The sequence below is a fragment of the Bubalus bubalis genome, chromosome X (assembly GCF_019923935.1).
Source record: "Bubalus bubalis isolate 160015118507 breed Murrah chromosome X, NDDB_SH_1, whole genome shotgun sequence".
NCBI lineage: Eukaryota > Metazoa > Chordata > Mammalia > Artiodactyla > Bovidae > Bubalus > Bubalus bubalis.
The window spans coordinates 141,539,014-141,564,574 of NC_059181.1; the positions used below are offsets into that span (position 1 = coordinate 141,539,014).

At 38.1% G+C, this 25,561-nt stretch overlaps 1 protein-coding gene across 4 annotated transcripts in view; it reads left to right on the forward strand.

Moving 5' to 3' along the window:
- The window catches only part of PHF6 (PHD finger protein 6), a 49,062-nt gene extending 43,006 nt beyond the window's left edge, over positions 1-6,056 (forward strand). For 3 of the 4 annotated variants that reach the window (XM_006074806.4, XM_006074803.4, XM_006074805.4), the window contains 2 exons: positions 2,455-2,584; positions 2,914-6,056. In XM_006074806.4, the coding sequence (XP_006074868.1) occupies positions 2,455-2,584 (130 nt within the window). In that variant the 3' untranslated portion in view covers positions 2,914-6,056. The remainder of the gene's footprint in view (positions 1-2,454; positions 2,585-2,913) is intronic. The other variant, XM_044937552.2, reaches the window with a different exon arrangement.
- Positions 6,057-25,561: the final 19,505 nt, after the last annotated feature.

Genomic DNA, 25,561 nt, shown 5'->3' on the forward strand with positions numbered 1-25,561 from the left:
GTAGTAGTTAGAACACCATGCTGCAGTGGTCATCTCTGAACAAAAATATTTGGACTGGGATCTATGATGATTTGAAATGTTCTTTTTATTTTTTCACATTGAAATTTGTTTCTAAACTTAGAAGGTGGAATCTAGCTTTTTTCATGGAGACCATTGAGTTCAAATAAGTCCATAACCAAGTAGTTTGGGGAGAGAAGAATGGGCAGATAGGAGGAAATGAAAGGAGGAATATTTCTACATGAAATGGCTTCCTTCCCTTCTTTCTTTACCAGTCCTCTCTGGATCATGAATCAGTTCAGTCGCTCAGTCATGTCTGACTCTTTGTGACCCCATGGACTACAGCACGCCAGGCCTCCTTGTCCATCACCAACTCCTAGAGTTTACTCAAACTCATGTCCATTGAGTTGGTGATGCCATCCAACTATCTCATCCTCTGTTGTCCCCTTCTCCTCACCTTCAATCTTTCCCAGCATCAGGGTCTTTTCAAATGAGTCAGTTCTTTGCATCAGGTGGCCAAAGTATTAGAGTTTCAGCTTCAGCATCAGTCCTTCCAATGAATATTCAGGACTGATTTCCTTTAGGATGGATCATGAATATATTCATATTAAAAAGGCAAGGGAAGATTATATAGTGATCTTTGTATCCTGTTTTATTGTATTTCTAAACTATATACATATATAGTTTTCTAAAATTTTAGCCTCCCACAATAAAACAGTAAGTTCTGTGACAGCAGAGATCTTTGACTAGTCAACACCTGTGGCCTGGGTGTCCAGACTGGGGAAAGACACATAATAGGTCTATGGGAAATAGTCCTTGAGTGAAAAATAATCCCAGAGAAGATTAATATTTTTCTAACAAAGAGCTCATCTTTTAGATAAAATTCTGTTATAAAAATTTCTAAAACTACACAACTCCTAGTCTCAGCAGGTACCAAGTTATTGCACAGTTGTTTCATCTACATTTTTTTTCTTTCTGAGGTATGTTAAAGCAGAATCCCAGATCTTCTGTCATTTTATCCTTAGGTATTTTAGTATCACTGTGCAATTATTATCACACTTTTTAAAATTAACAGTAAATTCTTAGTATCATCTCATACCCAGTCCACTTGCACCTTTCCCCAGTTGTCTTGAAAATGTTCTTTTGGCCTTGATTTGTTCAAATTTCAATACATTCACAGTCCTTACATAGCATTTAATGGAAGTCTCTTAAGTCTCTGTCAATAAAGAACAGTCCCCACTCCACCCTTGCCTTTTCCTCCTACTTATTGAAGAACCCTGATAAGTTGTCTTGGAAAAGCCCCTTGTTCTAGATTTTATCTATTTGCTTGTTCATGGTTTCATATACCATATACCTCATTTCCTACCCCTCTGTATTTCCTGTATTTATAACTTGGTTCAAAGGCTTATTTAGATTCAGGTTGTATTTTGGAGGAAGATACTTCACAGGTACACTATAAAAAAGTCTCACACTTGATACTTGAAGTCATGATTTAAAAAGTGATTCCTAATGTTCAGTGTTTGAAGAGTAGAAATTCTCCATAGTTCTTTGAAAATTATTGAAAATGTTTTAAGAATAAAAAGTGATGAACAAAACTATGTCAGAAGTCAATTATCTTTGTTGCCCCCCCAACCCCACCTCTGCCGTTTATTCTACTCACTTGTTAGAAACGTTCATGTTAAAGCTACTCTTACATCATCTGTGGCAGATGAATTCTTACGTGATCATCTTTTATCCATTGCTGCCCACAAGAGGGCATCTATTGAACATTTTTTAAGCATTGTTCCATCTTGTCATCTTGTGTATAATTGCCTTAAAACTAAGCTCAGATCATCCCCCACCCTTCTCTGACTATGGTGGAGATGATTGATTATGCAAAATATATTGGTGCGTATATAGTAAAACACCAATAGTAAAGCTTCCCTGGTGGCTTAGATGGTAAAGAATCTGCCTGTCAATGTAGGAGACCTGGGTTGGATCCCTGAGTTGGGAACATCCCCTGGAGAAGGCAATGGCTACCCACTCTAGTATTCTTGCCTGGAGAATTCCATGGGCAGAGGAACCTGGTGAGCTACAGTCCATGGGGTCACAAAGAGTCAGACAAAACTGAGCAACTGACACTTTCACATATATACTGAAAATTGATATTTTTATGTTGGCTGAAAACCTTTTTAATCTCATTGGGCAAAGTGAGGAATTGCCTTATATTTGAACATATGTGCTAACTTTCATCCTAAACCAGAGGTTTTATTTGAGATGAACTTTTTGTATCTCATTAATAGAGTGCTTTCCTTTCTGTTAAATAGAAATGAACCTTTACCTAATTGTGGAGAGTTTTTAAGCATGGATGAGGAGACCATATTTTAAATGGGCATCAACCTCATCCACTAATGATGTAAATATGTTCTCATCAATAATGACAAAACATTTTGAGATTTTTATCTTTCATCGTTGTAGACTATATTGTAAAAATCATAGTGGAAATGATGAGAGAGATGAAGAAGATGAAGAACGAGAGAGTAAAAGCCGAGGAAAAGTAGAAATTGATCAGCAACAACTAACTCAGCAGCAGCTTAATGGAAACTAGGTATGAAAGTTAACTATATTGGCTGTGTTGTCAGAATACAGTACACACTGATAAATATATATTGAACTAATAATGTGCAGTTTGGTTTTTTTTTAATGCTATTATATTTAGTTAAGCATGTTACTAGAATGCTGAGGATGTGTAGGTTTGCATAGTTTTTTTTCTTTTAACTAGCTGATTTTGTAACTGTAAAAACAAGCTATCCACTTTATCAATAAATGTAGTTGTAGTGTCAAACCAATAAGATATTCTTGCTCCTCAATAACATTTTATTTATTGTGCTCCCCTCAAGCATCATATTTTACATTTTTTTATCATCTTTTAAACAGGTTCATGGGACAGAGTTAGAAAACTGGGAATGAATAAGACATCCATAACTACTATTCTTTTTTCACTGTTTTCTAAAATCAAAAAGGGTTTGTAACTTTTTACTGCCCAACTCTTAGATCCTTCATTGAACTGCCTAAAAGCATCTTGTTTGTTTTATGAGCCTTCACTAGATGGCAGAGTTTGACATGTTGGTATTACGTAGCTGTAGTTCGCAGTTTCTGGGAAGCAATTGAAACACTATTAACCCTGTGTATAGTGTCAACAGTTAAAGCAGACATTGAAATGAAGTAAGCTATATTTCTGGACTGAACAAAGTTCTACTGTTTAGAATGTCCAAGTTTGTTTAGTGGATTCATACTCAAGGGAAAGTGTAAGCAAATTTCACTTTACAGTACAAACATGCCTCTGGTGGCAACACATGGGGATTTTTGAATTTTTTTTCCACGCTCAAGTAACGGAGGCTAGAAATGAAGAGAACCTTCTTTTTCTCTTGGCTTTGACAGCACATGCTAAAAAATCTCTTCCAAGAAGTGTGCTAAAGCTTTTCATTTGGTTCCTGTTAAAGTTGTTCTCACTAACCAGCATGGACTCGGGCAACTGGTGATTATAAGCTTTGAGCTCCAGTGCTTATGCCAAAATTCTCTTGACAGTAAACCTCTTCTCTTTTCATGTCATACAAAGAGCTTCTAGCAAAATGATTGGATCCTTTCAAGTTTAAACTAACATTTGGCAACAGCAAATGAAACCTCTTTAAGATTTAAGGGGTTACCACTTACTAAGGACTTTAGCCACCATGTCTGAAACTTGTTCCTCTCAAGTGCCGTGTTTTTGTGGAACACTTCATATATTGGCCCAAAGTATGTAAGGAGGTCTCATGTGCTGTAGAAGTAAAAAAAAAACAGTCTTTGCATAAAACAGTATTTATTTTTAATTTTGTGACCACTATTTTAGAAACTTTATTTAATATTTTTAATGTTTTCATTCATTGCTTTGCTTATCTATAAAATAGGCTTCTGTGACCTATTTTCCTTCTGGTAACGTTCGGTATTATTTCATTGATCATCAGAATTGTTTCTCAAAGCCTAAGAACCCAGCTTTTTAGAAAGGATTTTCACACTGGCATTTCTAGCTAGTGATATTTTCTTCCATTTACCTGCTGAAGCACATTTATCTATTTCTTTGTGGCAAAACCAAAAAAACTTTAGTTGTGTTCTGCCTAATATTACCATAGCACCTCAGTATCAAGGGTAGGGATTCTGATTTCTGGTTTATTAACCTACCACATTAAAGCAGATTAGCCAACAAGAAATAACATGTTAACTTGACTGTACATTGAGATGTTCTGCAGATTATGGAAAAGCATTTTAAAAATGTAACAGGTGGAAAATTACACTGTGCTTAATGACTGATTTTTTTTAACTGCTAGTCCCTTAAAGTCACATTTGTCAAGTGTGTATTCACACATTTACTTAAATCGAGGGACTCAATGATTGCTTTATTTTAACCATCTTTTATTATTTTTAGAAGGAAACTAGCTTTAGTAATGGATTGCCCTATACGTTGTTCTCCTTTTGCTCTAAATATACCATTGGATTTTTTTGTGTATGTATGTGATGAATTTTCAAAATTCACCATGACTTGAAGTGCAACGACAGATCTAGATGTTTGTTTACCAAGCTATGTGACTTTTCCCAAAGGATCTGTACTTTATTTCCTTACAGCAGCTTGAAACCCATTATTTTAAATCTTTGAATCACTGTGTCTAGATCATTTTTACATTGTGTGCCATAGACTTACCCACGGAATAATAGAGCACCTTCATTTTTGGACAACTACTGTAATGATATTTTTAGGAAAAATGGAAGGTGCCAAGGGGTAATAATGGCCAGTCAATAATCATATAATGAACTTCAAATACTATAGCTGTCAGTTAATAAATTTGTTATGTAATAAAGTGTATGACTTTGTATGGGTTTCTTCAACCCTTTCTCTGCCACTAGCAACCAGAATAGCACTTTACCATTTGGTTGGCTAGATACGTGGCTGGCTACCTATTTTTCTCACTGTGGTGTCATTGGCTAAACAGTCTTTCATTAAAAATTGAAATGTAAATTGAAGTCACATGAAAAATCACCTTCGGTTGTAAACTTCCAATATTTTGATTCTCTATCCATGTTTTCGTCACATGCTGAGTAAAAGTGCCTTACAATGTAAAAATTGTACAGTACTTATGTTCCCAAGTAGCATCATCATCTTTTGGGTAGTAATTACATTGTGGTATGAATATTTAGAAAAATGGACCTCAGCAGTGTATTTACTGTTCATCTCTTAAGTCCTTAACTGTAGTTTTAATAAGCATGACATTATTTGATAAGTATATAACATTTACATCATTTCAAAAAATACTGCCATGACTGTCCTTTATGCATATTTTAGCTTAAAATTTTGAAGCATTTTTTCTTTTTTCCTTTTTTCCCTTTTTTTTGTTTTGTTTTTGTTATCGATATTAAACAGTGTAATCTTTGCAAGCATATATTGAAGATTATTCTGGAGCATTTATTGCCTTACCAGAAATGTTAGTAAGAAATGTTCTTTAGAGTAGAAAGATAGACTTGAGTTTCTATACTTTAATGAGCTCTTTGTTCCTGGGGGGAGGGGGGTGGGAAGGGTGAGTTTTACTTTCATCTCAATTTATTAAAAACCCACAACTGAAGTACATTTTATTTCAACGATCATCAGTTTTAGAATTTCAGATAGTACTTGCTCAAGAGTACATGTTACTCAAGATACTAAGAGAATAACAAGATATGTAGATCTACTGTTGAATCAGAATCTATGTACTTGAACAAATGTGTGAATCTTAAATATCTCAAAGCAAAAGAAAAGTGTTCTAGAATGTTGTTGCTTTTTTAAGAAGCACTAAAGTTAGACCAAGGTATACAGTTTTGTTCTAACAGACATTTAGGTTATTGTAAAGATAAGGAATGCATTATGGGTCAAAATCAAACATTCCTCTCATATTATGTATATTTTGTTCCTGTTATATTGGCTTTATTTTCAAAATTGTAGTTTGTAGTATTAGTTTCCTTTTATTGGTATTCTTGCATATACTATTCATTCAATAAATGAGTTATGACTTTCATGTTTGTACTTATGTCTTTTTTGTGCAAGGGTATGATGAAGCTTATCTGTAACTGCAATAGTATTATGTTCCTTTTAGTCTTGCTATTATTTCAAGGTGAAATGCCTAGTTTGTTTAATAACTTTGTGGTTAAATAAGTATGAGAGAGAGAAAAATGTGAATTTGAGTTAATTTTGACGTTTCACACATAAGGCTTTATCAGGGAGAGAAACAGCAAATCTTTCAAAAGTATAATAGAACTGCATTACATCTTGTTTCTTTTATCATTACATGATTCAGATACCTATGACTTACATCAGATCCTCTGAAACCTAGTTAGAAGGCGATTTTAAAGATAAACCCAAACTCCTAGTATAGTTTATCAGCTTGCTCATAAGGGTGCAAGGTTAATATCCTTGTCATAAAGGAATTCCATCTTAAAGATTTAAATGTACTTCCTTTACTGTGGACACTTCTAGCAGTAGTGCTCATATATTGAGGTGGTCCTATTGAGGGCAGAAATCAAAGTTTTGGTTGGTAGAATATACTCATTCCATACATATACTTTCTAACCTGCATGCCTGCATCCCTACTCAAGAGGAAAAAGAAATCAAGCAAGAGACTGCTGATTAATGCTGGAACTAGAACTATAGTGTGCTTTATTGCAAATGCTACCTGTCATGTTTGGGTGAGTGAGTGAGTGAGTGTGTGTGTGTGTGCGTGTGCGTGCACATTGAAAAGCCATTACTGAGCTTCATTTTAATTACCCAATAAAAATATGGAGAAGAGAATTATGTGGTTTTTCTTTAGCTAATTGAAACTATTTACAGCTGGGGTTTGGGATTGGGGTATTTTTGTTTTCTTTTTTCAGCATTGCTGAGGTCATGCCAAAGCATAAATGTGGTAGAATTTCCTAGGAAAATTCTATGGCCAGTCCATGTTTTTAAGAGAAAAACCCAGTCCCTGTGACAGTGCTGCTTTATGTATCAACCAGTATTACATAATTTTGCCTTGTTCAGATAATGAGGTAACCGAACTTGAAGGACAAGGCAAAAATATAGTCTTGATTTTTATTCAGAAGATGAAAGCTGTAAAATACCTATGGAAGTTAATAATAAGTTACTATGGAAGTTAATGATAGCATTTTACTTCGTTACACTGTAGCAGACATTTCTTCCTGTGGTAAATGTACTGAAGTCAGCCAGACCTTGGTCCTTGTCAACATAGCGGATCCATAAACTCCCAAATTCTACCTGTGCCTATACACGTCTGCTGCTGCTGCTAAGTCACTTCAGTCGTGTCCGACTCCGTGCGACGCCATAGACGGCAGCCCACCAGGCTCCCCCGTCCCCGGGATTCTCCAGGCAAGAACACTGGAGTGGGTTGCCATTTCCTTCTCCAGTGCATGAAAGTGAAAGTGAAAAGTCTATAGACTTACAAATGTGTTTTATGTTGGGGGTGGGGCCAGTGGTGTGGAGATAGGGAAGGTACAACTGGGCAAAAAGCGTTCTGCTGTGTGAATGATAATAGTCTAATAGATTTATGTGAAAACAAAAGTACTGTTTGAAGAGGCAACCTTTTAAATGGGACCTGAGAGAGTAAATGTTCAAGGGAGTGTTAGGAGCAAGGAGGTAGAAATAAACTGTAATATGGACACTGGATTTAGAGCTGTTGAGTTTCTATAAAGTCGTGTATACAAAAGAGTAAGGTTTTTCTGTTTGAGTAGCTCTAAAATCGGAGCTATTAAAGTCATATATAGCCATAAGAAGAAATGAAGTGCTGATTCATACTAAACATGGATGAAGCCAGCTTACTACACTATGATCATCATAGTGTAGGATTCTGTTTATATGAAATGTCCAGAAGAGGCAAATTCATAGAGACGGAAAGCAGATTAGTGGGTGCCAGGAGCTGTGGGGGGCGGGGGCGGGTAAGAAATAACTGGCATGGAGTTTCTTTTGGGGGTGATGAAAATGTGTGAAATTAAATAGTAGTGATGGTTATACAACTTTGTGACTATGCTAAAAACCACAAATTATATACTTCAAAGGGTAAATTTTATGTTATGTGAACTTTACCTCAGTTTAAAAAAATGTAGTCATTGTGCAACATGAAAATATACAGATGTATAAAGCAAAATACTAAAATCCCCCTTTTTCCACCAGCCTATTCCCCTGTACTTGATGTGTATTCTGCCAAATGCTTATGTTAAGATATAACTTAGCATAAATAGTCTCATGCTGTACTTCCAGTTCTGCACCTTGTCTTTTCACTTGAACAACACTAGAAAGTGTCAGCACAACTAGATTTCTCACATTCTGTTTAGCAGCGCCATGGCATTAGAGTGTATGGATGAACTGCAGTTCTGTCCAGTCTCATGTACATCTTCATGTTCTTAAGCAAGTAATTTCTTAGGCTATATTTCAGAAGTGGAACTTCTAAGTAAAGGGTATGTACATTTAAAATTTTGATAAAAAAAATCATCCAAAAAATTTGTACCAATTTAAAAGTCCACCTGTAGGGACTAAGCTTCCCTGCTCTGCTACTCCAAAGGAGTGCTTTTTAATGAAAAAGAGGTGTGGAGCCTTTAAAAAAAACATACATGCTCTATAGAGAATTCTGTGGAGTTTTGATTTTGTTGTAAAGACCAAATAGACTATATCTCAAAGTGGAATATGAATTATCTTTGAGAAACTGGACATTATATTTCATTCGTGAAAAGGTTAAGTCAAAAGGCTTCGTTTCGTATGTACTATCAACAGTTTTGTATGTATTATTATTTGTATTAATTATTGGTGAATCATTTGCCTTCATTCTGCTTTCTGAAAAGTAACAGCTTGCTCATAGCTGTTCATTGTTGCCAGGTGGATTTACTGTGTGTCCAGAGTCAGATGTGACTCAGTTCAGTGTACTTGAAGGGGTTGTGTACTGTTTTGTTGAAGAATTCCTATGACCTTTTTCTGTTGAGATGGTTCCTACTCCCCAACACTGTCTAACAACTGGTCAATTATGTAAAAAATAAGGTAGAATCACTTGACCTTTTCAACTAGTTGGTTTGTCCTTGTATGAATAAAATCTAAGACTAACTAGAAAAAATGACTTGATATACATATCATGCTTTTAGCTTATCTGCTAGAATTTTTTTCATTTAAAAATTTCAAGCACCAGTTACCTGCATGTCTGAATATAAAATAAGAAATAAGAGTAAAAATAACATGAATAGGGGCCTCCCTGGTAGCTCAGTGGTAGAGAATCCACTTGTGAATGCAGGAGACATGGGTTTGATCCCTGGTCCAGAAAGATCCCACATGCCATGGAACAACCAAGCCCATAAGCCACAACTGTTGAGCTTGTGCTCTAGAGCCCGGGAGCCGCAACTACTGAGCCCAGGTGCTGCAACTACTGAAGTCCAAGTGCCCTAGAGCCTGTGCTTCAACAAGAGAAAGCACAGAATGAGAAGCCTGTACAGTGCAACTAGAGAGGAGCCCCTGCTCGCCACAACTAGAGACAGGCCTGAGCAGCAAGGAAGACCCAGCACAGCCATAAGTAAATAAATAAATTAGGGGAAAAAATAACGTGAATATTTGGTTATCAAGAAAGTTTCTAAAGAATAAATTGAATTTACTCAAGAATGAATTGATGCCATTCAGTCAGTTCAGTTCAGTCACTCAGTCGTGTCCAACTCATTGCGACCCCATGGACTACAGCACGCCAGGCCTTCCTGTCCATCACCAACTGCTGGAGTTTACTCAAACTCATGTCCATTGAGTTGGTGATGCCATCCAACCATCTCATCCTCTGTCATCCCCTTCTCCTCCTGCCTTCAATCTTTCCCAGCATCAGGGTCTTTTCAAATGAGTCAGTTCTTTGTATCAGGTGGCCAAAGTATTGGAGTTTCAGCTTCAGCATCAGTCCTTCCAATGACTATTCAGGACTGATTTCCTTTGGGATGGACTGGTTGGATCTCCTTGCAGTCCAAAGGACTCCCAAGAGTCTTCTCCAACACCACATTTCAAAAGCATCAATTCTTCAGCACTCAGCTTTCTTTATAGTCCAGCTCTCACATCCATACATGACTACTGGAAAAACCATAGCTTGACTAGATGTACCTTAGTTGGCAAAGTAATGTCTCTGCTTTTTAATATGCTGTCTAGGTTGGTCATAGCTTTTCTTCCAAGAAGCAAGCGTCTTTTAATTTCATGGCTGCAGTCACCATCTGCAGTGATTTTGGAGCCCCCCAAAATAAAGTCTCTCACTATTTCCATTGCTTCCCCATCTATTTGCCATGAAGTGATGGGACCGGATACCATGATCTTAGTTTTATGAATGTTGAGTTTTAAGCCAACTTTTTCACTCTCCTCTTTGACTTTCATCAAGAGGCTCTTTAGTTCTTTGCTTTCTGCCATAAGGGTGGGGTCATCTGCATATCTGAGGTTATTGATATTTCTCCCGGCAATCTTGATTCCAGCTTGTGCTTCATCCAGCCCAGTGTTTCTCATGATGTACTCTGCTGCTAAGTCGCTTCAGTCATGTCCGACTCTGGGCGACCCCATAGATGGTAGCCCACCAGGCTCCCCTGTCCCTGGGATTCTCCAGGCAAGGACACTGGAGTGGGTTGCCATTTCCTTCTCCAATGCATGAAAGTGAAAAGTGAAAGTGAAGTCGCTCAGTTGTGTCCGACTCTTCGCGACCCCATGGACTGCAGCCCATCAGGCTCCTCCACCCATGGGATTTTCCAGGCAAAAGTACTGGAGTGGGGTGCCATTGCCTTCTCTGCATATAAGTTAAATAAGCAGGGTGACAATATACAGCCTTGATGTACTCCTTTCCTGATTTGGAACCAGGACTTGATGCCATTAGTTTAACATTTTGTGCTAATTGGGTATTTATGACTTTAGCCAATTATTTTACTTAAATAGATTTAAGTCAGATGTATAATATTACAAATAGCTTTTATTTTTTCTGTTTTTTTTTTTTACAAAAAACTCTTTTGAATATTTTAACAATAACTTGACCTTTGGTTATGTTTCCTCCCCTTTTTTTCATATGCTTATGAAATAATTAAGTCTTTAAGGAGTAGCCACAAACAGGATAACTACACTAGAGAGTTCATTTTTGTAACTTGAAACTTTAGTAATAATGAAGACTGGTATTATTTTCAGAGTTTAGCCAGACAACTTAACAGAAAGGCTTATTTTCAAATGTTCCTGATCCTTAAGCCCAATAGGCTTATGTTCTATATTTAGTATTGATTTAGTATTACCAGGAAGCAGTAATTCTTTGGACCCTGGTCTCATGTTCTCTGTTAGAGAGCAAGCATAGAAGATAAGCAGTGTCTGAAAGTTTGCAGATCAAAGAGCTGAAATTTTGGCATTATCCTCAAACACAATAGTCTTCTCAGACCTCCCTTGGAAGAATGGTTCTTAAGTGATTCACCTTATCCCATGTGTCCAAGAAGCCTAGGGCAGGAATCCAGTATGCTGGGGGTGGAGATGAGGGTGGGGGCCAAGGGGCAGGGAAAGGGGTTAAAGAAAACATATGTTGCTTAGGAAAAAGGCTTGACAGGTTTTCTTTTTCCCTGGGAAAGAGGCAAGGTAGGAAAGGATTTAGGCCGCCTTTACTGCATTTAATAACCAGAGTCACTCCATTTCATGAAACTTGGAAATGCAGCCAACTGTTTGTAGGCCATTTCCTAGAAAGGTGGTTGACATAAAACTTTAAAACGTTCCTATCTTTATTCTTTTTTTCCTTTGATGCCCTCCTGGAAACTCTATTTCCATGATCTATACCACCCATTCAAGACTACTCCGTTCCTGACTCTTCCCCCTACCCTGATCTAAGTGTTCCATGGTGTCCTGGTCTTTGCCCTCTTGTATTGTTCTCACTTGTCACCACAATCAACTGATCAAACTGTCACCTGTGTGACCGCAGGTGATTAGTTCCAGTCCCTATCCACAGTCTGCTCCATTCACTGAAGCTGAGTCTCAAATGGGACACTATGCTATTCTTCTGGACACTTTTACCCAATGTGCTGGCTACTCAAGCATGAGTGTCACATCAGATTGTCCTGACCTGAATTTTATCTGCCTGTTAATGATACCATCAATCATAGTGATAAAATTGATCTGCTTTGACTTCCACATATACTTCTTTAGAATCTCATTCTGTCTTTTGGATCTGTTTTTACCACTGATAAACTAATTTGGATTCTACTGGGTTTTGTTTGTTTGTATGTTTTTCTTTTGAACTTTTGGCCAAGATTCCTAACTTCTACTCTGTGCCCATGTTCACCAGACTCTTAGTTCCTTCATTTTCTTTGGTCTTGCTTCCTTAAGTACTCAGTTTGGATAAGATAGTTAATGAGCTCCATTACCCCTTGACACCACTGGCCTCAGCTTCCCACTTCTCGTAATTCTCTTCCACTGTTTGCTTCTCCTCTGCCTAGAGTTTACCGTACTCTTACTTTGGTGGAAGATGACCTGCTAGAGGAAATCCCAATGCAGACTGATGCCCCATAAATACTGGTGTTTGGTCTCAGATTCTCCACATCAGTCTGCAGTCCTTTGTACTTAAAGATGGCCTCCGGATTTCGGTGGCCTTGATGAGGTTGCTGATTCTACACTTCCATTATCTCTCATCTTTTAAATGCAGTTGAAACTAGTACTCCGTGCATAGAGCTGTGAGAATTAGAGGAGAGAACACAGACTGAAGATCTCCATCCCCTAATACACTGTCCCTTGTTCCTGTGCTTCCTTCTAGTTTTACTTTACCTTCTCTTTTCATATAATTTTCTTGAAAGTCAAGTCTTCACTTGATATTTCCACTTCGATATTTTTATTATACACTCTTTAGCTCACTGTATGCACTTCTGTCTACATCTCTCCATTTCTCTCAACTACACTAAAACCACTCGGGCACAGTTCACCAGTGACTGTTGCTAAAGCCAATTTGCGCTTTCAAGTTCCTATTTTACTTGACTTCCTTGACTCTATTTAGTGTCCATGATAGTCCACACACCATCACACGGTTCTCTGCCAATCTGCTTTTGCAGATGACCCGAAGAGAAGAGTAACCCACTAGATGACAAGACCGAAACTGAAAAGTCCCTTTGTTGGTTGGGACTGTGCGTGGACTGTCTACTTAGCCCCTCCCCAATAGCAGAGGTTTAACAGGTGCCTGTGCAAAATCACCATCTGGTTTCCTTTCCTTGGCAGAGGACCTACAAAGACAGAGTGGAGGGAACCGTAGGTACCTGAGAGGTAAAATGGTGGAAGGGAAAGTTAAGAGAAGGAAGATGTTGAGGCCAGCGGTGTCATGAGGTAATGAAGTTGATTAGCCACCTTGCTTGAGAAAATGCCACATAATAAAGATAACTCAAAGCTTGAGGCACATCAGAAAGCAAAATCATTTAATGTACACAGATGCTGAGTCACTCAGTTGTGTCCGACTCTTTGTGATCCCATGGGCTGAAGCCCACCAGGCTCCTCTGTCCATGGGATTTTTCCAGGCAAGACTATACTAGAGTGGGTTGCCATTTTCTCCTCCAATGTACATAGATACACATATATAAATCTTGCTTAGTAGAAAAATAAAAGTTAAGGGATGTGCCTATTTCTGAAACCTATGAAAATCATCAGAGGTATGATGGTAAGACCAAAATCTGGGAAACTCAAAATTTTAAGCCCATTATGCAGATAGAGTCAGGCAGCAGACACCTGAAAAAGAGCCACACAAGAGCAGAGTGAAGTGGATAAATTAGGAACTTTATGGTCTGAAAGTCCTGGATTTGAGTCCTAGCTTTGTGTCCAGTAAGTGGTAAACTCTGAGCAAGGTACCTTCCTCCTCTCAGTCTCAGCCCCTACACCTCTGTCAAAATAGTGTCCATGTTATATGTAATATATATCCCTTAAACCACTGGGTTGTTGTAAAGAGCAAATAAGATGAAGTGATTTTAAGTGAAATTAGCTGGTTCATGGTACAGGAAAGTAAGTATTTCCTTTTCCACATGGTGATCCTTCAGATATAAAAGTGAAGCTATCCTGTTACTTTTTAAAGTTTTTAAAAGATATTTTCACTATTCACAGATGACTTGATGCTCATATGACAAAATTAGAAAATGCAGATAACTTTTTAAGTTTTTAAAAAGTTTTTAAATTGAAAGATAATTACTGTACAGAATTTTGTGGTTTTCTGTCATACATCAACAAGAATCAGCCATAGGTACACCCATGTCCCCTCCCTCCCGAACCTCCCTCTCATCTCCCTCCCCATCCCACCCTTCAGCCTGTCACAGAGTACCTGTTTGAGTTCCCTGAGTCATACAGCCAATTCCCACTGGCTATCTATTTTACATATGGTATTGTAAATTTCCATATTATGTTCTCTATACATCTCCCCTTCTCCCTCCTCCCCTCCCCCCATGTCCATAGGTCTGTACTCTATGTCTGTTTCTCCATTGCTGCCCTGAAAATAAATTAATCAGTGCCATCTTTTTAGATTCCATATATATGTGTCAGTATACGATATTTATATTTCTCTTTCTGACTTACTTCACTCTGTATATTAGGCTGTAGGTTCATCCACCTCATTAGAACTAATTCAAATGTGTTCCTTTTTATGGCTGAGTAATAATATTCCATTGTATATATGTACCACAACTTCTTTTTCCATTCATCTGTCAATGGACATCTAGGTTGCTTCCATGTTCTAGCTGTTGTAAATAGTGCTGCAGCGAACATTGGGGTACATGTATCTTTTTCAGTTTTGGTTTCCTCAGGGTATATGCCTAGGAGTGGGATTGCTGGGTCATATGGTGGTTTTATTCCTAGTTTTTTAAGGAATCTCCATATCGTCTTCCATAGTGGCTGTATCAGTTTACATTCCAGTTTACCAGTTTACATCCATCAGTTTACCAGCAATGCAGGAGTGTTCCCTTTTCTCCACACCCTCTCCAGCATTTATTGTTTGTAGACTTTTTGATGATGGCCATTCTGACCGGTGTGAGGCATATCTCATTGTAGTTTTGATTTGCATTTCTCTAATAATGAGTGATGCTGAGCATCTTTTCATGTGCCTGTTAGCCATCTGTATGTCTTCTTTGGAGAAATGTCTCTTCAGGTCCCTTTCCCACTTTTTAATTGGGTTGTTTGCTTTTCTGGTATTGAGTTATATGAGCTGCTTGTATATTTTGGAAATTACTTGTCAGTTGTTTCCTTTACCAGTATTTTCTCCCATTCTGACGGTTGTCTTTTCACTTTATTTGGAGTTTCCTTTGCTGTGCAAAAGCTTTTAAGTTTAATTAGGTCCCACTTGTTTATTGTTGTTACTTTTTCCATTACTCTAGGAGGTGGGTCATAGAAGATCTTGCTTTGATTTATGTCATTGAGTGTTCTGCCTATGTTTTCCTCAAAGAGTTTTGTAGTTTCTGGTCTTACATTTAGGTCTTTAATCCATTTTGAGTTTATCTTTGTGTATGGCATTAGGTAGTGTTCTAATTTCATTCTTTTGCACGTAGCTGTCCAGTTTTCCCAGCACCACTTATTGAAGAGGCTATCTTTGCCCCATCATATATTTGTGCCTCTTTTGTCAAAAATAAGGTACCCACAGGTGCATGGGTTTATCTCTGGGTTCTCTATCTTGTTCCATTGGTCTATATTTCTGTTTTGTGCCAGTACCATACTGTCTTGATGACTATAGCTTTGTAGTATAGTCTGAAGTCAGGAAGGTTGATTCCTCCAGCTCCATTCTTCTTTCTCAAGGCTGCTTTGGCTATTTGAAGTCTTGTGTTTCCATATGAATTGTGAAATTTTTTGTTCTAGTTCTGTGAAAAATGTCATTGATAATTTGATAGGGATCACATTGAATCTGTAGATTGCATTTGGTAGTATAGTCATAGAAAATACAGATAAATTTTAAACAATTTAATCCATCATCTCAGTCATGGCACCAAAAAAAAAGAAAAAAATAATTTAATCCATCATATTCCTGTTGACCATAGGTCACCATTATATTTTTTTTGTAAAATCTTCAGGGTTTCTATGCATATATGTAATTATATAAAATGGGCTCATGTTATAACTATTGATTTGTATTCTGCTTTTTTCAATTAAAAATTGAAAATGTCTTTACAGCTCAGTAAATATACTCTATCATTTTTGTTGGTTGCATGATAGTACATTTTGTGGTTGTATCACAGTTTATTTAACCATTTCCCTATCATCAGACAGTTAAGTTGTTTGCAGGTTATGTTGTTGCCATTATTTTGCGAGTGCAAAGAGAGCTGATCTAATCATGAAGAGACAACAGGGAACTCTAGATTGAAGAATATTCTACAGAACAACTGGCCTGTACTGTTCAGAAAAATCAACATCTTGAAAAACAAAGGCAGAGGAACTGTTTCAAGTTAAAAGTGACCAAAGAGACATGACAAGTAAAAGCAATGTGCAATCCTGAGTTGGATCCTGGTTCAGAAAAAGAATTCTTGCTATGAAGGACATTTGGGGGACTGTTAACTAAATGTAAATATGGATTGAATATTAGATGATATTGTATCAATGTTAATTTTCTGATTGTGATTATTATTTTTATATAAGAGAATATCCTTGTTCTTAGAAAATACATACTGAACTGTTTAGGAGTAAAGGTGTGTCATGTGTGCATTTTAACTGGTTCAGAAAGTAATCCATGTGTGTGTATGTATAAAAAGACATAAAACAAATAGAGCGAAATGTCACAGGTTGGTAAGTCTTGGTAAAGGATGTACGGGAGTTCTTTGTACTATTCTTGTAACTTATCTGTAATTTTGAAATTATTATTTATTGTTAAAGTTAAACACACCAGCAGAAACAGCAGTTCTTGTTAAGGGAGCCTGAAGAAGGCCGGATCTCAGGAAATAGGAGTAAGCCTTGGTGAGTCATCAGGATGTTTCACTAAGGAACCACATCTGGAGGAAAGGGTATAAACTATATTTGGATCAGGTGGCCTAGAGAGGACGCTCTCCTTTCCCATTTAGGAATCAGGGAATCAAGAATCAGAGGATTCTCTACCTTTTCTACTGACATACACCCAAAATAGAGGAAACTGGTCTTTTGAGCTGTTTTGACCCTTCACCTGCCACTGTTTTGCTTTGTATTTCATGTCTTCATCTTAGATTCCTTTTTCATTTTGTTAAAGGAACATTTCTTTTTTTCTTATAGGATACATGAGTAAAAAATATTTAAAAATAATGCTGAGATGAACATTCTTAAACATATAGCTTTCTTCCCTGTCTGATTATCTCCTTAAGGTAAATTTCTAAACAGAAACTCCCAAGTCAAAGTTCGGTGCACATTTTTTAAAGTCCATTAATTCACATAACTAAGTGCCCTGCAGAAAATTTTTTTTGTGAACACAGTAGCCAGATACAACAATTACTAATTTCCAATCTTGTTTCATATACACCCCTACCTATTCCTCTCCCACACACCATGGTTTATTTTGAATCAAATCCCATTATTTATATATATATATATATATATAGAGAGAGAGAGAGAGAGAGAGAGCATGAAGACTTTAAAAAATATAATCACAATAATATTATTGAACCCCTCCAGTGTTTAAATTTCTCCAATGGTAAGTGCTATTTAAGTGTTTGCTATTATCTGAATTTCCCCAGATTTGAAGAGGAAGAAGCAAACACAAGTTCTTGGGGTTTTGTTTGAAATCATCTTAAAGGTCAAAATTCACTTACATGTGTAAGTACCCCTATATTATGTGTTATATAGGTATATGTTACAGGCAATTCTGGTAGATATATAAAATCAAGTGCTTATTCATCTAGTTTAAGGCTAATTTAAACTCCCTAAAGATACTTAAGAATATTAGGAGGTGCAATCAAAATAATAGAGGCAAAATACAATTGCTAAATAATTATCACAAATGTCTGTCAGATACTATACCTTTAAAAGTTCACACACAAAGTTGAGTGGAAACATTTCTATATGTTCACGAAAATTACAGAATCTTACCTGGATTCAGCCAAACATTAAATTATTTTGCAATAGCTACTGGTGAAAATGAGTTATTTAAAAAGCAGCTGCTTCTAGTAAATGGTGGAAATTAGGCATAGTCTTAAGTATATAGTAACAAAGTCATTTTTAGCATTATTTTTAGTTATACTGATAATATTCCTTCAAACTAGCTTCCTATATTAGGAAGGTGTTTCCAAGGAAAATCCCATGATACTTCATTTCCACTGGTAGCTGTCTTGTGTAGCCTATGGCTCTGTGCTGGCAGTGCCCTGCCAGGCCCCTTACTAGCTATGCCCCCATCCCGCATTAGCTCCAAGTGTACCTTACACAGGGACCTCTGGTTTCTTGCACTTGACTAATAGGAGCTTGAGAGGGTCCACTCCCCATCTTCCCAGGTAGCCAGGGATACCAGAATACAAAATCTTGTCATCCGGGCTTGAAGGCAGGACTCCTGCAGGAGATTAGTCCGGGGCTCTGTATCCTTGCCCACAACTCTCACTCTCCTGTTTCTATTCCTCCCTCAGATAATGGAAATAACGTGTCAGTCTGAGGAATTTATGCTTTTTGTTTTAGAAATGTTTCAGTTGGAAGTGTTCATTTCAAGGGCATTGATGCCACCTGCTAAACTGAGGGTTACAAATGGAGCAAAAAGAATGGGGCCTTTGTTGGAAAATAGAATATTGAAAGCAATTCTGAAAAGAGTCTAAAACAACCACAACTAGATTTCTTTCTTTTTTTAAATATAAATTTATTTATTTTAATTGGAGGCTAATTACTTTACAATATTGTATTGGTTTTGCCATACATAGATTTCTCATCCATTTTACTCAGTCCTATTTTGTTTTCCACTTGGAGTAGTCATCTACTTTTTAAAAAATTAATTAATTTAGTTTAATTGGAGGATACTTACAGTATTGTAATGGTTTTTGCCATACATCAACATGAATCACCCACAGGTATACATGTGTTCCCCCATAGTCATCTGCTTTTGTGAACTCATCTCCCTCTACACTAAAATAGTCCTGGAAATTGTGAGTCTTTGGTACACTGGAACAGTCTGTCAGTTTTATGCACCTGGGATCAGTATCCACTTACACTGAGAAGCCTGCTTTCTTCCTCCTGAGGCTCTGAGACTGTTCTTTGGCATTCCTTCCAGAAGACCCACTCTGCTTTCTACAGTGATGGAAATGTTCTGTGTCCACACTAATATAGTAGCCACTAGCTGCAAATGGCTATTGAGCATTTGAAATGTGGCTAAATATATATGGAATCTAGAACAATGGTACCGATAAACCTATTTGCAATGTAGAATTCTTTACCAACTGAGCTATCAGGGAAGCCCGAATAGAGGCACAGACGCAGAGAACAGACGTGGGGAAGGAGCGGGTGGAATGAATTGAGAGTAGCTTTGACGTATGTACACTACCATGTGTTAAACAGATAGCTAGAAGGAGCCTGCTGTATGACACAGGGAGCTTAGCCTGATGCTCTGTGATGGCCCAGAGGGAACTGATTGGGGGACGGGGGTGTTGTGTTATTCACTCGGTTGTGTCTGACTTTTCGATCCCATGGACTGTAGCCTGCCAGGCTCCTCTGTCCATGGAATTCTCCAGGCAAGAATACTGGAGTGGGTTGCCATTCCCTTCTCCAGGGGATCTTCCCAACCCAGGGATTGAACCTGGGTCTCCTGCGTTGCAGGCAGATTCTTTACCGTCTGAGCCACCAGGAGGGAGGTCTAAGAGGGATGGGACATACTTACACATATGGCTGATTCATGTTGTACAGCAGAAACCAACACAACAGTGTAAAGCAATTATACTCCAGTTTAAAACTTTTTTAAAGAAATGTGGCTAAGTAGGACTGAGGAACCAATTTTTAAATTTGATTTTATTTTAGTTCATTTCAATTAGATCTAAAGAGCCACATGTGGTTAGTGGCTGCTCTCTTAAACAGCACAGCTCTATCTTATTTATAGCAGGGCCCTTTAAGTAAGCATGAAGGGAGAGCAGAGACTACTGTGCTGAATGATGGAATGATTGCATTTAAATAATCAAAAGTATCAGAATGGAGGAAAATGGAATGTCTGATTAGAGAATAGTACACAAGCGAATGAACCTATTTGTAACTTTTTATCATACTTAGTGTACGATAACCCTGAGGCAAGAACATATGAACAGAGAAGGCCTTGATAAATCTTCAGTGTTACAATCTGTCCTGTACAATGTGTTCTATCTAATCACTTTCAAACAACAGAGGTATTTTAAACTCAGCAATAAAATATTTTTTAGAAGTCAATTTCTTATCTGTCTCCCTGTTACTGCCCAGCTTGAAAAGACACACAATTTCCTATAGTAGTATTTGACCTATACAAAATTAACCTAAAGTAACCTGAGCTTCTTTGACTTACAACTTTCCCTACAATGGGATCCTGAACTATATAAGACAGTTTACTGTTGAACTCATTAAAAATTATGAAGTATATCTATTATACCTAATAATTTCTAACACACACCCCTCAATCCTTTTGTTTGTGATACCACACTGTGGGTCAGGAGATCAAGGAGTAAGCCTTTGGTGCTAGCAGCCATCTAAGAAGGTGTTAAAGATAGTTTGGTGTAAAATACCCTGTCTGTTTTTAATATTCTGAATTTTGAACCTGATCCTGGAAAAGAGAACCATCAGAAAGAGATGTCATGTTAGCATACAGATACCTGAGAATGTCAAGTAGCCACAGCTTTAACTGTATTAATAACCAGAGTAATAGTGCTTTCTGAAAACCAAAACAGAAGGTAACATAACCTTAGAGATTTTAGCCTCTCTAGAAGCATCCTTGCTTCTAGAAGCAAGGAACCCTTTCTGTCTCATTTGCTGATTTTTACAAATTTCTATAGCAAAAACACTCAAATGCAGCACAGAAGCATGAAAGGTAGACCTTTTAAGAGTACACATTTATATTGGGTGAGGCAACAACTCTGTCTTCATGTAGAAATTAATTCTTTTATTGCCTCACCTTGAGAACAAACTGTATACTCAGTATATAGCTCTTTTTTATTTTTTTGAGCTACTAATTCTATTTTATGTAAGGTTCTCTTTTCAAAAAAGAATTTAACATACCTCAAAATGTACATATATCAGTATTTAAATGTACAAACTTAAGTATACATATACATACCCAGGTGGCTCAGTGGTAAAGAATCTGCCTGCCAGTATAGGAGACACAGGAGATGCAGGTTTGATCCCTGGGTCAGGAAGATCCCCTGGAGGAGGGCATGGCAACCCACTCCAGTATTCTTGCCTGGAAAATTGCGTGGACAGAGGAGCCTGGTGGGCTATAGTCCATAGGGTCTCAAAGAGTCAGACATGACTCAGCAACTGAGCACACACACAGCACACATACTAAATACTGATAGATGGCATTACATTTTAAACCTTAGTTTTTAAAATATAATTACTCTTGGGATTTACTTGGCAGTCCAGTGGTTAGGACTCTACGATTTGACTGCCGAGGGCCGGGGTACCATCCCTGGTCCAGAATTAAGATCCTGCCAGTTGGCAATGAATGAATGCATCTCTAAAAGCTTATTATAAGACATTTAGTTTTTACCATCATGAATTAAAAGTTATAACCTAAAGGAACCAGGGCTTTTTGGGGAAATGGCTGGTTCCAAGGCTAGGGCTCGGAAAGCACAAGATGAACATAGAAAATCATGCAGTGCCAGAAATTAGTGCTCAGGACTTGCCTGGCAGTCAAGTGGTTAAGACTCCATGCTCCCAAGACAGAGGGCACCAGTTGATCCCTTGTCAGGGAACTAGGATGCTGTGTGGAACAGCCAAAAAAAGAAAAACACGGTGCTCAAAGGATGGTGGGGAAATATCAAGATATAGGAGCCAACACAGAGGGCCTCCCAATGGCCAAATCTTGGGCAATTTGGGTAACAAAGTCATGCTACTAGTGGATCATTATGTATAAGATAAAATTGGAATCTCTGAGTCTATGGTGATATAAATAATTTAATAAATAATGAATAGGGAGAAAGGAAAGCTCTTCATTGTAATAGAATTCAAGCTAATAAACTAAAAAGGAATTATGTTAATAGGAAAAATCAACATTTGACAAACATCCCAGTGATTATTTCCGGCAATAATGCTAAAATTGGTGAAAGTTTGATGAGAAAGAATATTTTTTACATAGTCTTAAAGTACCATTCCTCATAATCTTTATTAGTTACAAAGGGGAAAATAGTGTCTTTATAGTGAAGAAACCTAGCAGACACTGCCTTAACTAAGTAATCCAAGTGAACATCCATAATGGGACAGATGGGTAACATGTGCCACCTAAGGTGAAGCACTGTGAGGAACACACCATCACAATTGTTGGCTTTCTGACCCAAAGTGGACTGTGTGAAATCTAATGATGTCATACCATTGGACGAACCCAAATTGAGGGACATTGTTCAGAGTAACTCACCAGTGCCCTTCAAAAATGTCAAGACCACAGAGACTGGGGAACTGTTCCAGAATGAAGGAGAGTTCGGGAAATGCAATATGCATTCCTGGAACTAGTCATGGTCCAGGAAGGACATTAATGAGACAATGGGTGAAATTGAAATAAGGGTTCTAGATTAGTTAACACTGTTGTAGCAATGTTAATTTCCTGATTTTGATCATTGCATTAAGTGTGATTGTATTGGATGTTAACATGGGAAGGGTATACTGGGAAGTTTGAGAGAAGGAGCAAGAAGAAATAGGGCAGTAGGAGAATCAGGAAGGCGGTGCTCCAGCAGCCAAAGAAATATAGAGACATTCAAGAACAAAGTGATAAATAATATCAAATGCAATGTGAAGGACAATTATGTAAGGCCAAAAGGAATGTCCATTGGATTTGGCAAGATAGCAGTCAATGGTGTTCTTTGTTAAAGTTTTTTTCAGTACAATGGTTGGTGCAGGAGACAGAGGTAATGAAGGTTTGTTGAGAGGAGATGGGAAATGAAAAAGCAGATGGAGCAAGTATGGAGAGACTCATCACCTCTTGGCCTGGAGAAAAGAGGTGAAGAAGCAGTGCAGATGTTGGCGGAAGGAACTGAAGGGATTCAGGTCTGATTCCTTCCATCTCTTCATAAGTTAATGGGTTGAATCTGTGTTCTAGAGTGAATCTGATGGAGTTGAAGGAGAATGTGTTCAGAACATTCCTGAGGAGAACAAGAGGGGGAACTGACCAAGCACTTGTAAAGGATTGTGCATGGCTGTTTAGGGCCCAGTTGAGGTTTGAGACCATGAATCTGTAGAGGAATCAATGTCCATGGTTGTGGGATATTCTCCTGCAGCCCTTCATGGCCTAATAGGGTGGGCAAAGCAGGCTGTGGGTTGAACAAGGGTGTGGCACTGCCATTGTGGCAGAGCAGAATTAGAAGGGTACAAAGGACTTCTGGCAGTGGTGAGAGAGTGGTGCAGGTGGAATCCAAACTGAAGTGGGAAGTAAAGGTTGTAAGGAGAGCCAAGAACAGAATGCTAGATGATGAAACTGGAGACCTGCCATGAATCTGAAGCACAAATTATGTTAGGCATGGTGGCCAACATGAACTGGAGAGGAAGAAAACCGGTCAGAGATTGGGAGCTGCCAATCAGGAGCATTGGAAAGCATCCTCAACCTGGCCTACACCATTATAGGGGGACTATATATTCCAGTTTGCCAAAGACAGTCCCAGTTTATGTGTTACCCTGCATCTTGTCCAATTTAGCATTTGTCCCAGATTTTTCATTTTCCTATCAAGTATTTTTTTTACTAATCAATTTACTTTTTGCTGCGCTGGGTCTTTGTTGCTGCATGTGGGCTTTTTCTCATTGTGGCAAGCATGGGCTACTCTTTGTTGCACTGTGTGTGGGCTTCTCTTCTTGTGGAGCACAGGCTCCAGGCACAACGGCTTCACTAGTTGCAGCTCATGGGCTTAGCTGTACCACGGCATGTGGGATCTTCCCGCACCAGGGATCAAACCCATGTTCCCTGCATTGGCAGGCAGATTCTTAACCACTGGACCACCAGGGAAGTCAAAGTGTAAGTATTAATAGTTGAATCGAAAAAAGCCAGGATGGGTCAGTTGCATATCACTTTTTAAATTCCAGCTTCTGCCTTGGCCTTGTCTACTAGCTTGTGAGATGCAATATGCAGAGAACCAAATTCTCACTTTAACACAGTTAAACCTAAGCAACAACCAGTGGACAGCCAGTGATAAACCTTCTCCCTTTTCCTCTCAAGGACAGTGTGTTGGGTGTTCACTTGTGTCAGCAAATGCACTCACACTATGAGTTAGAGACAACCGACTCATTCTTATCCTGGGTGGGGGTTGGGAGAGCAGTATTCACTACTCTGCCTCTTGTTGGACATTGGGTGTGCCAGCTGGGTGTGCCCATGCCAAAACCTGCAAGATACATGAAGCCACTAGGCCAGTGGACATAGGAAATTACATATGTACATGTATGTAAAATATATTCAGGAACTAGAGGTAGAAATATGTCCTGCCATAGAACATAATACAGCAAACAGTCTGAATGCTCTTGGTACAATAGTTATTCATTATATGTTGCAAATCTACAACCCTTACAGTTTTTAAAACTTGCAGTCCACCCTTTCAGCATGAGTTTAAAAAACTAAAGTGCATAACTAATGAAAAATACTGAAATTGTTATTTAAGAAAATTGATCATGAATGTACAATGTGAACAAAACACTTGTTGATAATTATCCACACGTGGGTGGGGCTCCTCAGTGATATTACTGATCACATGAAAACCAGAAGCTGTATGCATGCCGGCAGAGACAGTATCATCTACCTCAAAGGTTTGTAGTTATTTTAAGAAAATTGTGCCCAAAGAGGATGACTTAAGGAGGTCCAGCTGCAGATAGGGTAGCTTTATATTGCTCATGAATGACTTTTGTTTAGATCAAATACTTTTCAACATTCATTTACTTTTTGATGTCATGCTTCCTTGTACATGATGAAAAGTGAAACAATAGCTTTTAAGATGTAGCTCTACTAGCAGGAGAACTTCACAGTTAAATTATGTCAGTTTTATACTGATATCATGCGATGATTCAAATTGAAAATCAGTTATATTAGGGTTCTTAAGAGAAACAGAACCAACAGGATGTGTGTGTGTGGAGAGAGAAAGGGAGAGAGAGAGATTTTATGGACTTGGCTCATGTGATTGTGGAGGCTTGGCTGAGTCCAAAATCTGATGGAGAAGGCTAGCAGGCTGGAGACTGGGAAGAGTTGCAGTTCCAGTCTGGCTGGCAGAATTCTTTCTTGCCTGCAGGGGAGGTTAGCCTTTGTTCTATTTAGGACTTGAAATGGAGGTAATCTGGTATACTCAAAATCCAGTGATTTAAATGCTAATCTAATCCAAAAAACACCTGCATAGAAACATCCAGAATAATGTTTGATGAAATATCTGGGCACCACAACCCAGCAAAGTTGGCACATAAAATGAACCATCCCATTAATTCCAGTAATTGTTCAGTTTC